This window comes from Stenella coeruleoalba, assembly GCF_951394435.1.
Source record: "Stenella coeruleoalba genome assembly, chromosome: 7".
NCBI classification, from domain to species: domain Eukaryota; kingdom Metazoa; phylum Chordata; class Mammalia; order Artiodactyla; family Delphinidae; genus Stenella; species Stenella coeruleoalba.
Window position 1 is genome coordinate 84,358,668 of NC_137153.1, and position 17,949 is coordinate 84,376,616.

The 17,949-nt window shown below is 45.5% G+C and overlaps 2 protein-coding genes across 2 annotated transcripts in view; both read left to right on the plus strand.

The window, feature by feature from the left end:
• Positions 1–4,502, plus strand: part of LOC307188550 (spermatogenesis-associated protein 31D4-like) — a 203,155-nt gene extending 198,653 nt beyond the window's left edge. Inside the window, exon 10 of the mRNA XM_079925823.1 lies at positions 196–4,502. Coding sequence (XP_079781949.1) covers positions 196–4,477 — 4,282 coding nt within the window. The 3' untranslated portion in view covers positions 4,478–4,502. The remainder of the gene's footprint in view (positions 1–195) is intronic.
• A 1,157-nt stretch (positions 4,503–5,659) lies between these two features.
• Positions 5,660–17,227, plus strand: LOC307188904 (spermatogenesis-associated protein 31D3-like; the record flags this gene model as incomplete). Its single annotated transcript, XM_079926565.1, is given in 12 exon segments — positions 5,660–5,743; positions 6,023–6,142; positions 11,910–11,955; positions 12,831–12,937; positions 12,941–13,232; positions 13,235–13,477; positions 13,480–14,951; positions 14,953–16,474; positions 16,477–16,553; positions 16,557–16,991; positions 16,995–17,091; positions 17,094–17,227. Coding segments are annotated over 12 exon segments (4,629 nt in total).
• Positions 17,228–17,949: the final 722 nt, after the last annotated feature.

Sequence of the window (17,949 nt, forward strand, 5' to 3'; positions counted from 1 at the left end):
GGCAGGGGGTAGCACAGGAATGTGTATGTGATGAAGGCCTTGAGGTGAGGGCTGTTGAGCATGTTGTGAACTCATGGATGTGGAGCAATGTGAAGGGGCCGCAGGCTTCAAATGATCCCACCCCTGCCAGGCCAGCAGGTCCCCCTTGCCTTATTCTGGTCCTGGTTGCATCTTTGTACTTCCTGTCTTCTGCAGCCTCCTGGGCCAGCACGATGAACACCCGAACACCCGCATTCGTCGGCTCTTATGTCCAGACCCCTTCTGTGAGGCGTGTAATAATGCAACTGCTGAGATCAATCGGCTGCTACTCCCAGGGGCCCTGGAAGATTCTGCTTCCTCTGTGTCCCCATTGGCTTCCACAGCTCCTGTGACTGAGTCGTCATTTACTCTGTCCGTTGCCTTCTCAACAGTCCCTCCAAGAGACCTAACACCAGCCTCTCTTCTTGAGCCTTCCCCACTGCCCCCCTCCGTTCTCTCCCCTAGCCCAATGACCCCCTTAGTTGACTCTTTTTCACCCTCCCCATTGGGTCATTCTCTGGCACCAGAGCCTTTTCCTTCCTTGGATTCCGAATTCCCAGTGGACTATTCCCCACCCCAACCCCTTGCCTTTCCCCCTCTCCTACCACATGACACTCAGACAGCAGATCCTGTTCTCCCACGAGAGGCCACTTTGTCTCCGGATACCGTTTTCTCTCTTGACCCCACCCTTTCCCAAGATATCAATCCCCTATCAGATTTGGCCCAGGCAATGAATCACCCCGATTCTTTTGCTTGTCATCATGCACCACCAACTCTGTTGTCTCTTTCACCACAGCCAGAGTGCACTTTATCTGTGACTCAATCTGTGACTCCAGAACAGGAGAACTTACCTCCAGATAGCTCTGGTGGGTTATCCACTTGTGTGTCAACAATCAGAGGCACTGAGCATTCAAGCCTGTCAATTGCAGACTTCTCCTGGCGGCAAGCTCATGCCAAAGACTCGTTCCCTTCCACGTTGGCACAATGTGATTTCAATCAGGAGTTTCTTGACCTCCATTCTTCAGAGGCCTCTTTTGGGGGAGACCCTGCAGCCAACCTTGTAGAGCCTGGTAACCTCTCATTTCTCAGCCCTGATGTCCTGGCACTCCTGGAGAGACAAGTCCAAAAGAGGAGCGATTTCCTGATGTGCAAGGAAAAGGAAAATGAAAAAGATTCTTTTCCAGAACAACTTAGGCCAGACTACCAACGAAATTCTTCGTGGAAAATGTTAGAGTCAACTGCTGATAAGCATGACTCGGCAGTCTGCCTTCCCTTTTGGAGCAGCAGAGACAAATCAGAGGAGCTGCATGTGCGTCAGCAGCCCCCATATCCTAAGACCCTGGAGGACCATTTACAGCAAAAACCTATCCAGTTCTTCTGGGGTCTCCCGTCTCTGCACAGCGAGTCCTTGCCCTCTGCTGTTCATGTCTTGGCTGACAGTTCCTCAATCTTTATTTTCAATAGAAACTCGAATGCCTCCACAGGCCAAGAATCACCAGTGCTTCCTGATCCCCTGCCTCTGTCCTTGCCTGAGCCCTTGCCTCAAACCCTGCCTCAATCTCAGCCCCTACCTCTCACTCAGGTCCAGTCCCAGGCCGACCCTCAGTCTCCACTCCCAGTCATACCATCTGATCCTCTACCCCAGATCAGGACCTGTGGAGTGAGTTTCCACAGACCTCAGGATAAGTCCGAGTCTCTCTCCTCATCTGAAATTCAACAGCTGGAATGGAACATTTTGCAGAAACAACAGGAAAATTTGTGGGGTTTACCCTCTGTGGTCCAAAGATCTTGGGAAGACTTTTGTCCATCAGCTCCTAACACTCCTCGCCACCGGGCCCCCCAGGCCCATGTTTCAATCTCCATCCTTCCTGGGGAGTTTCCTCTCGGTGATGAAGTTCGGAAGAAACTAGAGCATCACCTTCGAAAGAGGCTCATCCAACACCGGTGGGGCCTGCCCCGCAGAATCTACGAGTCTGTGTCACTGATATTGCCTCCAAATGGTTTTTCAGAGGCATCTGAGTCGGTGAGCAATAATGGAGTCTCACTGATCTCTGGGTTTAAGGGTCAGAGTAGCAAAAATGGAAATGTTGGATTGAGCCAAACTGGAGGCTTCCATGAGAGGAGCTCAGAAATGTTCCAGCTAGAGGAAGGTGTGGGGAAGGATCTGGGACACAGCCTAGAGAATGGCCCAAAAGATCACCTGTTGAATGACCCAAAGAGCTCTTCAGGTAAGGATCTGGGGTATGACTCTGAGAAAGACCTAAAGAGTCAGATGGTGAGTCTCTCAGAGAAAAATCCAAGGATGTCAGCAGAGAGTCTAGGTCAGAGACAACTTCAAAATGTCCTAAAAGTACATTTGAGCAAGAAGTTTGGAGAAATAAATGAGGGTCGACTCCCTGGGACTGTGCATAATTCATGGCATGCTATCAAGCAAACATTGCTTCTTTCTGTGAAATCCCACACCCAAACAAAACAGAGAAGTGTGCCATCATCAGTGGGTGCGGCCTACTCCCTGAATACCTTCCAGGACCTGACTTTTGTTGATTCCAATACACAACAGATGCTGGAAGCCCATATTAAAAGGTTTCATATGAGGATGTTGTGGGCCCTTCCCCGCAAGGTCCTTGAATCCATACAGATCTTTAAATTGAAAGATGCCTCATCCCAGTCCTTGTCTCATGCCAACTTGCCCTCCTCAACCAATGTGATTTCTGAGGCAGACTCCAAATCTGGGAGCTTCAAGTCCTTTAGAGGAAGCTCTGAATCCCTCCATGGAGACAAAGCGGGAACAACAAATTCAGCCCCTGTCCTGGATCGTTCTCTCCCTGCCACCTCAGCTGTGGGCAAAGGAGGACAGAGGGTCCTGAGACAATCACGCTCTGATGTCAACCGTAGGCTGGCAGAGGATGTTCAGAGAATTAAGGATGCCAGACAGACTCCTCTGTCTGTTTCACTCTCCATCACAGGGAAAGCAGGTCCTAGACAGACTCAACTAGCCAACAGATATCCCCAAAAGCTGCTTGCAAAGCAAGCTGGGGCCAGATATGAGCCGAAGCATAAGAGTGTGAGTTTCAGTGATAAAGGAGAAATGCAATGGGGCAAAAAGGTGGAGAAGTCAGAACCTGTTTCCATGCCCAGATTGTCTAGGGAGGTATTCGCGGCTGAGGAGCCTGATCCTCTTCAATTAAAAACTAGTGACATGGTGACAACTAGCAAGCCAGGGAGCGCCCAAATGATAAATGTGAATGAGAATAAAGCAGAAACTACCATGACCACTGGAAGCCCCCCACCCAAATTACCAGTTCGCCAAGATCCTAAATCATTAGACCTTAAAGAACAACTGTTCCGTGAGTTAAACTTTAAACTGGAGAACAGGGAGCATAGCCAGGCTCAAGGCCAACCCACTGACACATCCCTTGCTTCAGATAACTTGACTTATGAGGCCTCACTGACTCATGCCCAAGGTGTCTCAGGTGGGGACATGGGAGCTTCCCAGGTGCTGCATGTCCATTTGGAGGACAGAGGAATCAGGATGGAGCAGCAGCAGAAACCTTGGGCCCCTAAGCAGGATAAGAACTTCCCACCAACTGCAAAGAGAGTGAGCCCTCTGGAGCCCAAGGCAAAAGAGCTTGATGGAGGGGATAAAGGCTTGGGGACATCCCAACTTAGGAGGAAGAGTTTCCCTACTCAGGAGAAGGTACTAGGGCAGACACGTGCGAGCAAGTCTTCCCAGACCCTATCACAGAAGGGACAGCCTCTTCCTGAAGGCCATAACGGAAAAAGAATGATGCACTTCTTGCAATGGCTTTATTCTGGGATAAAATACGAAAGTCAAGAAGATGCCCAGGAAAAGGGCAGCCCCATATCAACTGTGCAGAACAGAGGCCTAGTTAAAAGTAAAGCTGCCTTTACTGGGACAACTGAAGCTCAGAAAATCGTGACAGACAATGGGAAGTTCCTAGAGGAGAAACTGGGGTGTCAGCATGCAATTGATGTCACCTGCTCTCAAGGGCCCCGTCCTCCCCCAGTGCAGGTGAGGAAAACTCAGCAAAAGGCGGAAGTGCAGGTCCGGACAGAACCTGTCCAGGGACATCCTGTCAACTACAGGGCTCCCTCCTGTAAAGTGACAAATGTCAAGTCCTGCCATCAAATATCAAGTCCTACCTTTGCTGGCCAGAGTTATCCTCCAAGTACAAGACAGATCAGAGATAAGAAGAGACACCCCCAGAAAGTTGTGGCATTCAAGGACCAGCAACTATGTCACAGACATCTCCCACCAGTGTCCCACGGGGAGCCTGTGCCCCATCCAAGCCCCACCCACAGGCGTCAAGCTGGCCAGGCACCCACGGCTGCTCTCAGCACTGCTGAAGGCACTGTGTTTGGACATCGGTCTCTACTCTTCAGACAGAAAACAATTCTCCAGAATTCCCAGGGAGGAAGACTTCCCATCCAGAAATAACTCCTTCCTTGTGGAGATTATTGATTCTCCCAAATAAATAGTTATCTAATAATAGTGTATCTTTTCTGTGTACTGTGTTGGGGGCATGGGTTTTGGGTAACTCAGGGCTTATGTGTAAGGGAAAGGAAGGAGATAGTTCAGCTCTTACCGATTGCTTCCTTTGGCTTTGGCTAAAAGGTGACCAGTCCTCTGGAGTTCTTGCTGAACCCCGCCACCCCACCCCCCGCCCCAAAGCCCATTTCCTCCCTGATGAAATTTGAGGAGATGGGCTTTGTCTTCTGCCGCTTAGCTTAGCCTTAATGAAAATGTATAGCAGCCCACATCTCCCCCCCTCACTGAACGTTTTATATCCTTTAGAGAAGTAGGGAAGATAGGTCTTTTATACCTGAGGAGCGTTAAGGACAGGTATACTTTCTGAAAATAATGCTGAAGAAGAAACAACAGCTTAATCGTTATTTAGAACTCAGTGACCAGAGGCTCCTACAGGGGGCTGAACCCTGAATGGCACTATTTGGGCGGAGGTGTTGCTCTGCTGGACCCTGGACTAGTTGCCGTAGGGTCCAGGAACAGCACAGCAGCTGCTTAAGAATCTGTTATGTGGGTCATGTTAATGTATCGGGAGAGCATACTTTAAACTTGACATGGAGGTTTCCTTACTAGAAAGGCACCCTGGGGAAGTGGTTCCCCTCCCTGGGTATTTTTTCAGGCTGCTCAATTGATGACTTTTTTTTTGGCGGAGGAAAAGCACCACTCAGCTGTCAGTGGTAGGAATGTTGACCAGGCAGCCACCTACTTCCCAGAGTAAAATACAGCTGAGAGTAAGCAAAAGATGTCTTAAAGTGAGTGGGAAAGTAAGAAAAAGTGAAGAGAAAGAATGTCCTTACTGGTGGAACAAAGTTCATGCCTCATCATTCCCATATCCTGACCCTGTCCTGCTGCCCCATTCCTCAATCTGATCCAAGCACCATGTCCTTGAGGCTGACCAGACAACTGCACAGCACACTGATGCCTTATATCAAAAAGGCATGGGGGTGTCTTTGAGTACTAAAACAGTATCTCCAAGGATGTCATCAAGATGGCATCCCCCTCTTTGGGGAAGGTGATCATGGTGCTTTCTTTCCATCTATGCTTGGTGGGAATACACAAGATATCGCCCTTAGTGTGTACAGTTCACCAGTCAAGATGAAGGTGCCACCACTGATATTAATAGCCTTGGTGGAGCCGTGGTACGCCTCCCCCAGGATACCTGCAGCTCATGAACCAGAGGTGAGTCCTAGACTATGCACTGGGGTATCAGGCATTTGGGGGCTTACCATGGACCTCCTTTTTTTGGCCAAGGCTGCACACATACCCACCCTTACAATGAGGTCTAGAGGGAAGGCAACTCTACTTGTACAGACTGGGACTCAAAAATATGGTGAGTATCCTAGAGAGCACTTGAGGTAGTTTTTCCAGAAAGACTTACGGATACTGGGTGTTAAAACAAAAAACCAAAAACAGATGTCCACTACAGCCTTCTCTCACTAATTTTATTTTCTTATCCAGAGTTATGACATCGATCCTACAATATCTGAAGCTTATGGTCACAGAGAGAAGGCAGATTCCACGGAGCCCCCGGGAGAGGGACAAAAGGTGGAGGGGGCCCAGGATGGGGAACATGAAGAGGTGAGGAGTGGTGGAGGGCTCTAACCTCCATGTGGATAGACCTGTCAATAACCCAGCTTCCCTGTTCCTACGTCATCTCATTTTTCCTTCCATTCCAGTGCAGTCACTGCCACACTGTAGAGCTTATTACCAGGAACACTCCTGCCATCTGGAATAATACAGTCTGACATTCCACCCTTTGGCCTCATCCTCCATCCTTCCAGCTTATATACTACTTGTTAATTTTTCAACTTTAGGTCGTTTTTCCACTTACTCTTCCTCTATCCGCCAAGCTCTTGTCTTCTTTTTCTCTCTCTCCAAGGTAGGCTTGGGGGTCTATCAACATTTAAAAAGCTCCACTACAAATAGGCCCCATCCAATCACCTTTAATCCTTCCTGTCTGGCAAAATCCCCTATCTCTGCCTTTTCCAGAAATACCTTCCCATAAGTAGCTGATGACTATTGGATTAAATCTCACAAGCAAGTCTACTGATGCCATGATAAATTCAGCCCTCATACTACCTGGAAATAATGCATCCATTCCATAAATTCTTATTCCATGCTTGCTTACATGTGAACAAAACAAATGGAACTTAGGTCACTGTTTCCTTAGTCCATTTTCTCTCCAGTGCTATTCAAATCTTCACTTTTCTCAAATTTAGGCCATCTCCACTTGCTCAGCAGATGTGCCAAACCACCATTCACAGAGGAGCTAGAAGTCATGAGATGGGAAATTTTCATCAAAATCCTTAAAAAAAAACCAAAAAAACTTTCCCATTCCTCTTTTCCTTCTTCCTTCCTGTTATATGGAAAGAAGTTTCTTTCCCAACCTCAAAGGAATTACACTTCCTGAAATTTCCTTATTGAGAGATAGCTAAACTCTAGTCTTGATGGACTGATCACCCTGGCCAGGTATCGTTTTGCTCCCTCCCTCTCCTTATGAGTCACTCTACGTCTTTTATTATTTTTAAAGTTTTTTAGTACAAAAATGTTTAAACATGCACGAAAGCAGACAGAACAGTGTAACCTCCCATACACTCCTCACCCAGCTTTCACAGTTATCATTTGGCATGTGTGATACATCCCATCTTTTACACTATGATTAAAGTGTAAAAGCCCATTTAAACATCTTGTCATCTATCTCTTAAGACATATGCTATGTGCCCATGTCAAAGCTCTCACATTTCTTTGATATTTATCACCTGTGGTACACAGTTATTCACGACAGATGTACACAGCATTGGTGACAAAAAAGCATTGTGCTTTAGAGGCTCTGGCAATCAGTTCTGCTCTGCCTTTTAGTCAACCCTGAGGAGTCATTTGAATGAATTCCTCCCTCAACCCCATAGAGGAAGGAATCTTACAGATCAAATTCAGTGCACAGTATTGCTTTCCCTTAATCACACAGTAACTATAACATGCAGAAAGAATAGAAGTAGTCAACTGTGCATGTTGATAAAGACTTGACATCATTATATGTGTTTTCAAATATTTACAAGAAATATTTACTTTTCCTGTCACATAGTTAAAATGCGCTATTGTGTTTCAAGTTAAACACAGTAGATAAAACACACTTGTTTATCTTCTCTCTTTCCCCAAATGCCATTAAAAGCAAGAGTAGATGGAAAAAAAAAAAGAGTAGGTGAAAAGAGGTTCAACATCTCTAGCCATCAGGGAAATGAAAACCAGAGCCACTATGATATAACACTTCACACACACAAGAATGACTAGAAACAGAAAGTCAGATTAAAACAAGTGTTGGTGAGAATGCGGAGAAACTGGAACCCTGATACACTGCTTGTGGGAATGAAAAACGGTGCAGCTGTTTTGGAAAACAGTCTGGCAGCGCTTCAAAATGTTAAACATAGAATTACTATGTGACCCAGCAACTCCACTTCTAGGTACATACTCAAGAGAAATGAAAACATATGTCCACACAAAAACTTGTAAACAAATGTTCATAGCAGTATTATTCATAAGAGTTAAAAGGCAGAAACAACCCAGATGTCCATCAACTGATGAATGGGTAAATAAAATATAGTATATCCATGCAGTGTAATATTTTTGGCATTAAAAAGCACTGATACATGCTACAACATGGCTGAACCTTGAAAATTTTACGCTAAGTGAAAGAAGCCAGTCACAAATAACCACATATGATTCCATTCATGTGAAATGTTCAGAATAGGGAAACCAAGAGAGGACAGGAAGTAGATTAATGGTTGCTTAGAGCTGGGAGATGAAGGGTGGCGAGTAATAGCTAAAGGTTACAGGGTTCTTTCTGAAGTCATGAAAATGTTTTTAAAATTGTGGTGATGCACATGTCTGTGAGTATACTAAAAATCATGGAATTACACAACTTTAAATGAGTAAATTGTATGGTATGTGAACTATATTTCAATAAAACTATTCAAACAAAGGATTTAAAAAGAATAAGTGCTTAAGGATGACTAGAAGGAGAGAGGATACGACAAAAGATGTCAACACATTTTTGGAAGATGGAAATCTGGTGGAGGAATGGTAACTGGGGAACAGAGCAGCCAAAGTGCTGGCAAACCAATTCACACCACAAAACGCCAGAAGACACCAGGTGGTGTCTTCTGGTGGCACCAGATAAGAAAAATTAGGGGTTCCGTGCTGTAAACATGTTGATTTTTTTCCTTCTTTTTTTTTTGTATTGTGTTTAATTAAAAAAAAAATTGTTGGTGGGGAGTGGGTGGTGCTCTTCTTCAGCATTTTGTAAAATCCTGTTGAAATGTGCAGAGGATCCCAGGTTTCTTGCCTGGGACAGAACGTGAGATAACTTTTAAAGCTGGCATTACACATTTCTGGGGTTTGGGTATGGTGATGGTGGTAGCTGCAAGAATCAAAGGCCGAAGTCTCAAAGTTTAGGTAAAATCCAGGACAGCGGGCAATGGTCCATTTTTAAAATGTATTTATTTGAAAATAACTAAACTTGTGGAAAAGTTGCATGGATGGTAAAAACCATGTACCCTTTATCCAGACTTACCTACTAACATTTTGACCCATTTGAGATCTCTCTCCTCTCTCTGTCTCTGTTTCTGTCTCCTTCCCTCCCTGCCTCCCCTTTCTCTCTCTATATGAATACGCACACACACACATATATGAAAACTATGCATACATTTCTGAATATTTGAAAGTACATTTCATGCATCATGCACCTTCTCCTTGAATATTTCATTGTGTATTTAAGAAAAAGAAGATTCTCTTACCTACAGTACAGTTATTTATCCCCTTCAGTAAATTTAACAATGACATAAAACTTTTAACTAATCTCCCATTCATATTCCATTCTTGTCAATTTATTGAGTAATGTCCTTTGTGGCTTTTTTTCAAAACCTCCATTACAGGATTCAGAATCACAGACTGCATTTAGTTGTCCTGTGTTTTTAGTCTCCTTTAACCTGGATCAGTGTTTCTCAGTCTTTCTTTTTTATGACAAGGCCATTTTTTGAAGAATACATTTGATGTGTCATTTTTATGACCCCTTCTCTCCTGGAAATTCTTTTGGTGGAGCTTATATTGCTCAGACTTTAGAGGATGTTTTTACAGTTGTGAATCCTAGGGACCTCAGGGACAGTCAGGACCAGACTTTCTATTAAGAAAACAATACCAGAGATACAAAGATATGTGGAGGGATTTTTCTGAACAGATACACCTCCTGCAGTCAAGGGAGGAGGGTATGTGAGATGGAGTGGGCTTGAAATGTACCCTCCTTTTGGGTAGAGACAATAGTGGAGCTGTGGATGCAGGAGAAGACAGGTCAAGAAAGGAGCTGTCATTACTAGTATCCTCCTCATAGGGGAGGGAGAGAATCAGGTATCTGGGGTCAAGACTGATTCATCAGACTCAACGAGGGAATACAGGCAAGCGAAGTAAGGAAATGACACAGCTTAATTTCAGCAGTTTATAATCTAAATAATGAAGGTATAAGGGCTACAACTATTAAATGAGTAGCACGGGGAGATGAAATAAATACATATACACATCAACAAAAATGACATCATTGTTTAAAAAGGTATGGAGATGCCAACAGGAATTTTGGTGGAAGGTAAGAAAGTAGATGGGGAAAAAAATCATAAAACTTTTCATAGAAGAAGTAACCATCAGTGTGATTCAAGAAAGCTAAATAGTGTGAAGTTTTATGTTAATCTGGGTAGGTGTTGGTTGTGTTTAATATTTACTGTAGCTGTATATGTCAGAGACTTCAATTTCCTATAGTGTCCTTGTTTTAATCTCCCTTGGTGTCTTCAGATTTCCCTGTCTCCTCCTTATATAGAGCCTATGCCTTGCAGGTCCTTCGGCTATGATCCTGTTACCATACTGGAGCCCTGTTGATGTGGTAGTAAGGTGCGGGGCGGGGCGGGGGGGGGGAGGGGATATGATTAAATCTTTTAGTGGGCCTGTGTCCTTGGGTTATTCACAGATGTTTCTACCACTTTTCTCTCTTTCTTTCTTTTCACTTTTTAGAAGAGATAGGAAGGCTAGAGGGAATTGGAGTTGGATAATTTCCCTTCTCCCATGTGGGATAAGTCTCTGGTAGTCTTTTCCTCTGCTGAGTAAGCTTCTGTTATGGAGAACATTCAGGGGATATTTCAGAATGTTTTCAAAATTGTTACTTTTCTTCCCATTCCCACACTCCTCCACCAGAAACATCAGAATTTTTCATGGCTCTTCACTGTGAGAACCTGGTGGGGTTCCCACAGGCGAAACCCATGAATAGGTGGAGGCCCCCCTAAGATAATGAGCCTAGGAGTTTCTCGCTCTCATGTTAGCCCACAGGCATCCTCTAGCGATTTGTCAAAGTGTCCTTTTAAGTGTTCCTATCAATTTATGGCTCCAGTGGCCCCTGCTTGAGGTAAGCTGACCTCAACTGTGATTCTCTGCATTCACCCTCTATGAAGATTTTGGAGTGATTTGCCCTGTGACCTTAATTCTCTAATGCTACAAGAAAAGTCACTGACTTTCAATTGGTTCCGATTTTGCTTCTTCTAAAGACTGGAGTAATGACTCCCAAGCTCTTTAAATGTTGGAGCTGGAACCAAAAGTTGCCTCTCAAAGAATGATTCTTTTCTTGTTCCCGTGCTCACGTTTCTCAGTGAGATTGGTTGGGTCAGAGACACACCTAAGATAGGAAGTTCAAGGACAGGATAGAACATCATAGGCCAGGCAGGGCCAGTATTTCTGGGGGGACTAAGGCTTCCAATTGAAGCCTGTGGCCCATCTGAGTGTTTGGAGATTCCAGGATAAAATCCCAAGCAATAATTTTGCCGTAACTTTGTGGTCCTGGGTTGGGTTATTTAGAGAGTGTGGGATCTCTGCAGGAGAACAGAGTTCCCTAATGCTTGATCATGAGTACATTCTCACGTCAGGCATCACTCAACAAAGCCTTCCTTTGTGCTGGGCTGATCAGAGCAGCAATGCTGAGCCTCTGAGCAGAGGCTGGAGCCTGAGCTCCAGGATACAGGGTCCCATCTGAGGGACATGGACGTGACTGTTGGCCTCAGGTGCTATGCCCTCCTTGGGCAGATGACTTCTGACTGAGAATATCAAGTGTGGATCTCATAGACAAAAGTCCTTCTTTGAGTTTGTCAAAGAAGAAAAAAATCGAAAGCATTTTAAACCTTTAAAATTGATAAAAGGAAGGAACATAAAGTTCTATTAATTAAAAGAGTCATATTATTCATGGGTAATGAATATCTGAGTTTCCTAGAGAGGAGTGAGAGAAATGAGCCCCAGCCCTTCATTCTTTTCTTTTTGTTCTCAGCGTCAGGGCAGAGCCAAGAGGAGAAGGAAAGGTGGAACACCGAAAGGTAAGGTTCTGCCTATCCCAGCTGAACTCTCCAAGGGTGACCCTTCCTGCCTTTTCCATGACATCCAAGGTCCCTGATCTCTGAGGATGTCAACTGCTAGATACAGTTTCTCTCAGAAACCAGAGTTCTCAGAGGAGAGGCTTGTGGGAGGGCAGTCAGAGCCTGAGACACTGCTCAGATTCCCTGCTCTGCTCATCGCTGGGCATGAACCAGTGATGGACCTGGGCAATGGGTGTTTCCCAACAGGTGGCCATGTGAGATGTCAAGAGTCAGAACTTCTGTGTCCTGACTTTGTTAAAGTCCTTTGACTTCCTGGATGATCAGATTCCTCTCTGAGGTAAATAACCATTGACCTGTATTCCTCTAAGGGTGGTTCTGAATATCACACGGGAGAATACATATGAAAGCCCTTTGTGAATGATAAAGCAACATATATTTGAGCTTTGTTATTATCATCATTGACCATGTGATCTGACCCTATTTCCTAGTTCTTGGGGCTCTCCAAGTCCAATCCACCAAGGGTACCACTAAAGGACATTCTACTAAGCCTCCTATAAGGTCTCCTTGTTTCTACCTTCATCACTCTCCTGGTTTCCCAGGTTGGAGAGCTTGCCAGAGCGAAGATGAGGAGGCAAGGAAGGTGCTTTCTCTTCTGCAAAGGTGACTGAACATTACCTTCTTTCCTGTATCCCGCTTTTTAGTGGAGTCTTTGAATTTCTAGGGCCTCAGTGAAGCCTGGTATTGACATGGGAGGGAAAATCCTCAGATTCAGAATGTGAAAGGCTTGGGGAGGGGGATAAAAGATTTATTGTGAGATTAAGGAAGTAAAAGAATGTGAAAGGATAGTATACATTGGGCAGCCATACTTTTGCCAGACCTGTCAGGGTCTCATGTGTGTTCTGTTCCTGGTTGCATCTTTGTACTTCCTGTCTTCTGCAGCCCCCTGGGCCGGCACGATGACACCACCTGCTTTCGTCGGCTCTAATGTCCAGACCCCTTCTGTGAGGTGTGTAATAATGCAACTGCTGAGGTCAATCGGCTGCTACTCCCAGAGGCCCTGGAAGATTCTACTTCCTCTGTGTCCCCCTTGGCTTCCACAGCTCCTGTGACTGAGTCGTCATTTACTCCGTCCCCTGCCTTCTCAACAGGCCCTTCAAGAGACCTAACACCAGCATCTCTGCCTGAGCCTTCCCCACTGCCCCCCTCCGTTCTCTCCCCTAACCCAATGACTCTCTTAGTTGACTTTTTTTCACCCTCACCACTGGGTCACTCTCTGGCACCAGAGCCTTTTCCTTCCTTGAATTCCCAGTGGACTATTCCCCACCCCAACCCCTTGCCTTTCCCCCTCTCCTACCACATGACACTCAGACAGCAGATCCTGTTCTCCCACGAGAGGCCACTTTGTCTCCAGATACCATTTTCTCTCTTGACCCCACCCTTTCCCAAGATATCAATCCCTTATCAGATTTGTCCCAGGCAGTGAATCACCCCGATTCTTTTGCTTGTCACCATGCACCACCAACTCGTCTGTTTCACCACAGCCAGAGTGCACTTTATCTGTGACTCAACCTAAATCAACTTCCATCTTATTGAAGCCTGTTCTGCAGAACTTATCTCCAGATAGCTCTGCTGGGTTATCCCCTTGTGTTTCAACAATCAGAGGCACTGAGCATTCAAGCCTGTCCATTTCAGACTTCTCCTGGTGGCAAGCTCATGCCAAGAACGTGTTCCTCCCCACAGTATCACACTCTGATTTTCAGAGAGAGAATGTTTCCCTCCATCTACCAGACACCTGTCTCTGGAGAGACTCTGTTACCAAGCACATGGAGGCCAACAGCCATTCTTTCTTTGGCTTTAACATCCAGGGACTCTTGGAGAGACAAATAAAAAAGAAAATGGCTCTCCAGAGTTTAGAGAAGGAACAAAAGGAAGAGGGACCATTTTCAAAACAAATGTCAGAATGCCAACAGACATCTTCAGGGAATTCACTGCAGTCACTTGATGTAAAGGACACTAGAGCCCCCCAAACTGGCTGGAACAGGGAAAGCAAAACAGAGCAGCTGCGCATTTGTCAGCAGCTCCTATATGACATGACTTTGGGGGAAAACTTGCAGCAGAAATATAGCCAGCTCTTCTGGGGTCTTCCCTCTTTGCACAGTGAGTCCCTAGTGGCTACTCTCCTGGCTTCTAGTAGTAGTTCCCCACTAGAGTCTCACTCTGTTTTATTCAATGGAATCTGTAATGCTTCTGCATTCAAAATGCGGGATCAAGGATCTCCACCACTTCTTTATTCCCATCCCCTTCTGCTCCCTCATGTACATCCACAACGCTTGCCTCAAACTAAACCCCAATCCCAGCCCCTACCTTTCACTCAGGTCCAGCCCCAGGCCCACCTTCAATCCCAACTCCCAATTCTACCATCTTCTTCTCCATCCCAGGTTAGGGACCATGGAGTATCTTTCCATAGATTCCAGAATGAGTCGGACTTTCATATCGCGACTGGAAATCAACACCTGGAATGGCACGTGTTGCAGAAACAACAGGAAAGTTTGTGGGGTTTAGTTCCTGTGCTCCAAAAATCTCAAGAAGCCACTTGTCCTCAAGCTCTTAACCTCCCATTGGTCAACCGGTCGTCCCATGCCTATGAACCAGTCTCTGTCCTTGGCCATTTTCCTATCACCAGTGAACCCCAGGAGAAACTGGAGCTCCACGTTCCAAGGAGGCTAATTCCACGATGGTGCCTCCAAGCCTGTAGGAATCTAGAGTCCCCAGCACTGATGGAGCCTCAGTATAAATTAAAAGAAGTACCTCAGCAGAGAGGCACACATGTTCACTTACAAATCTCTGAGCTTCAGGGCAAGGATAGCAAGGATATAGGGAAGACTGAATTGGGTCTCCCAGCAAATTTCCATGAGAGGGCCCCAACAAAGTTTCAGCTAAGGGATGACATGAGGAAGAATCTTGGCTATATCCTAGAGAAGAGCCCAGAAGATAGTCCCACAAGAGGTCTCAGAATGTTACCTAGTGCAGGGTCTGAGGGCTGCTTTGGAGACAAAAACTAACTGTGTGTGTCACTCAAGGAATCACTCAGGGAATGAATTATTAAATGTCTCAAGGAAGGACATAGATTGGAATCAAAGAAAAACCATTCTTAGATTACATGTGAGCACGAAGTCTTGGCAGATCAGTGCAGGTAGGATTCCTATAGGTGTGTGTCGTTCATGGCTGGCTGACGACAATACTTTGCCTCCTTCTGGGAGTTCCCAGACCGATATGGAAGACGCAGATTCAAAAAGTGCAATGGTAGGTAAAGTCTACCACCAGATTAGCACTCTAGAGCTTTCTTTTCTTGATCCTAACATCCGAAAGGTGCTAGAAGCCCATATTTTAAGGTTTCGTGTGACTCAGAGATGGGGTCTACCCCTCAAGGTTCTTGAATCCATAAAATTCTATATGTTGAGGGAAGCCAAAACATGGTCTCTTCCTCAATTTGACTTTCCCTCCTCAACCACCCATATTTCTGGGGTGGATTCCAAAGGTGAGGTTTCCAAGCCCCTTGAAGGAAGTTCTAAAACTTCTCAGGGAAACAAGGTGAGAACTACAAATTCAGTCCCGGTGCTGGATCATCCTCTTCCTGTTATCTCATCTGTGGACAAAGAAGGACAGTGGGCCTCGCAACCATCACACTCTGATATTGACCAAAGGCTTGCAGAGGACGTTCAGACAATTGAGCATGGCAGACAGACTTTTCAGCCGCTCACACACAGAAACAAAGACAAAGTGAGTCAGAGTGAGACTCTACTAGACCACAGATGCAGCCCAGAGGTGCCCATAAGGCAAGCCGGGGATGGACATGAGTCAAGGGATGAGAACATGAACGCCAGTGATAGAGTAGAAATGATTCAGGGCCCAGAGATAGTGGGGAAGAATTTAGAACACTCTTTCATGTCCAATGTATCCAGGGAGATATTCAAGGCCAAGGAGCTGTGTGCTCTTAAATCACAATATTGTGACATCTTGACCACCAGCGAGTTGGAAAGCTCCCAAATGGCATATGTCAATATGGATAAAATAGAAACTACCCTGACCACCCAATGTCCCTCACCGAAAATAACTGTTCCCCAAGATTCTAAACTATCAGACCTTCAAAACCAGCTGCTTAGTGAGTTAAAGTTTAAATTCGAGGGTAAGGAGCATAGCCAGGCCGTACACTGTCCCACTGACATGCGCCTGATTTCAGGTAGGTTGCCTTCCAAGTCTTCACTGGTTCATGTCCACAGTGTCTCCACTGGGGACATGGCAGCTTCCCAGGTGCTGCATGTCCACTTGGAGGACAGTGGGATCAGCACGGAGCAGAGGCAGGATCCCTCTAAGCATGTCTTATGGAACTGCCAGGATAAGAATTTCCCACCTGTTGCAAAGAGATTGAGACCTCCGGGCTCCAAAGCAGGAGAATACAGAAGTGAGGATTCGGGACTAGGGACATCTACAGGCAGAAAGAAGAGCCACCCTGTTGAGGAAAATTAAAGGACACTTCCCCACCTCTGTCACAGAATGAACAGCTTCCTCCAGAAAGTTACTTCAGAAAAAAGATGAGGTGATTTTTCCAGTGGATTGACTCCAAGAGGAAAATCAAAGACCAGGAAAGTCCCCAGCCAAAAGCCAAATTCATGTCAACCTTTGTGCAGCACCAAGACTCAGTTGAAAGTGCAGCTATCTTTGCGAGTTATGAGCCTCCTGAAGCTCAGGAGCTCACGACAGCCATTGGGAAGATCCTAGAGGAGAAGCTGGCATGTAGGTTCAAATCTGAGGCCTTGGAGTTAAGTCAGCACAAGAAGAAACTGCAGACCCAGGTACAGCCTGACAAGGGACATCCCTCCAACTGTGGGGCTCTCTCTGACCCACAGCAAGAGGAATGGGCATGTACCAAGTCCTCAAATCAAGAAGCTGTTTCTGTTGACCAGAGTTGTCTTACAAGTGTTAGACAGAACAGAGACAGGATCAGACATCACCAGAAAGTTGTGGCCTTTGAGGACTAGGTATTATGCCAGAGTCAACTCTCTTCCCTGTCCTCCAGGGAGCTTGTACCCAATCCAAGCCCCACCTGTGTGTATCAAGAATGCCAGGTACCTCCGGCCACCCTGATGAAGGCACTGTGTTCAGAGATTTGACTCTTCTATTCAAACAGAAATTGCTTCTCCAGCATTTCCAGGGAGAAAAAATTTCTCCAAAGAACTCAGTCGTTGTTGAGAAAACCTCGCAGTTTTCATGATAACACATCCTCTGATGAAAACAATCTTTCTTTAGTACAACTGAGAGTATTGATCCTCCTCAATAAATGTTTCTTCTAATAGAGAAACATTAGTGCTCTCTGTGTACTGCACTGGGGGCATGGGTTTTGGGTATCCTGGAACTTGTTTGTAGAGAAAGGAAGGAGTAGTTCAGCTCATACTGATTTCCTCTCTTGGCGTCTAAGAGATGACGAGTTCCTTGCAGGGAGCCTGTCAGCAGCCTCCTCAGTTTCATCCTGGGGTCCTTTATTTGATCCTGCTCAGATGTCCCCTACTTAAAAAACTTTATTTTTCTATTAAAAAAAGTACAAAAATTTACTCTAGAAACTTTCAGGCTTTTCCAAAGTGAGAAAACCCTTTAAAGTCCAGAACTTGGCTCAAACTGTCTTATCTGCTCTCAAACTATCCTGAACTATATACAGCTATAGTCGGATAAGTCACTCTGGCATAATGTAGCCAGAATTAACCCTTGTTCCTGCAGAAAGTTTTGGAGAGTGTTTAGGCCCTGAGGTTAGTGGAAGACAGAAATCTTCCTCTTAGATCTCTTGGTGAGGATTAAATGTCACCTGCAACTGAGAGCCCTTCTCTCCTTCATGAAGTTTGTAGTGATGGGCCATGTTCCCCACCCCTTAACCTTAGCCTAATGAAAATGGGTAGCAGTTCACTTTTTCCCCTTCCTCTACCCTTACTGGAGCAGTAGGGA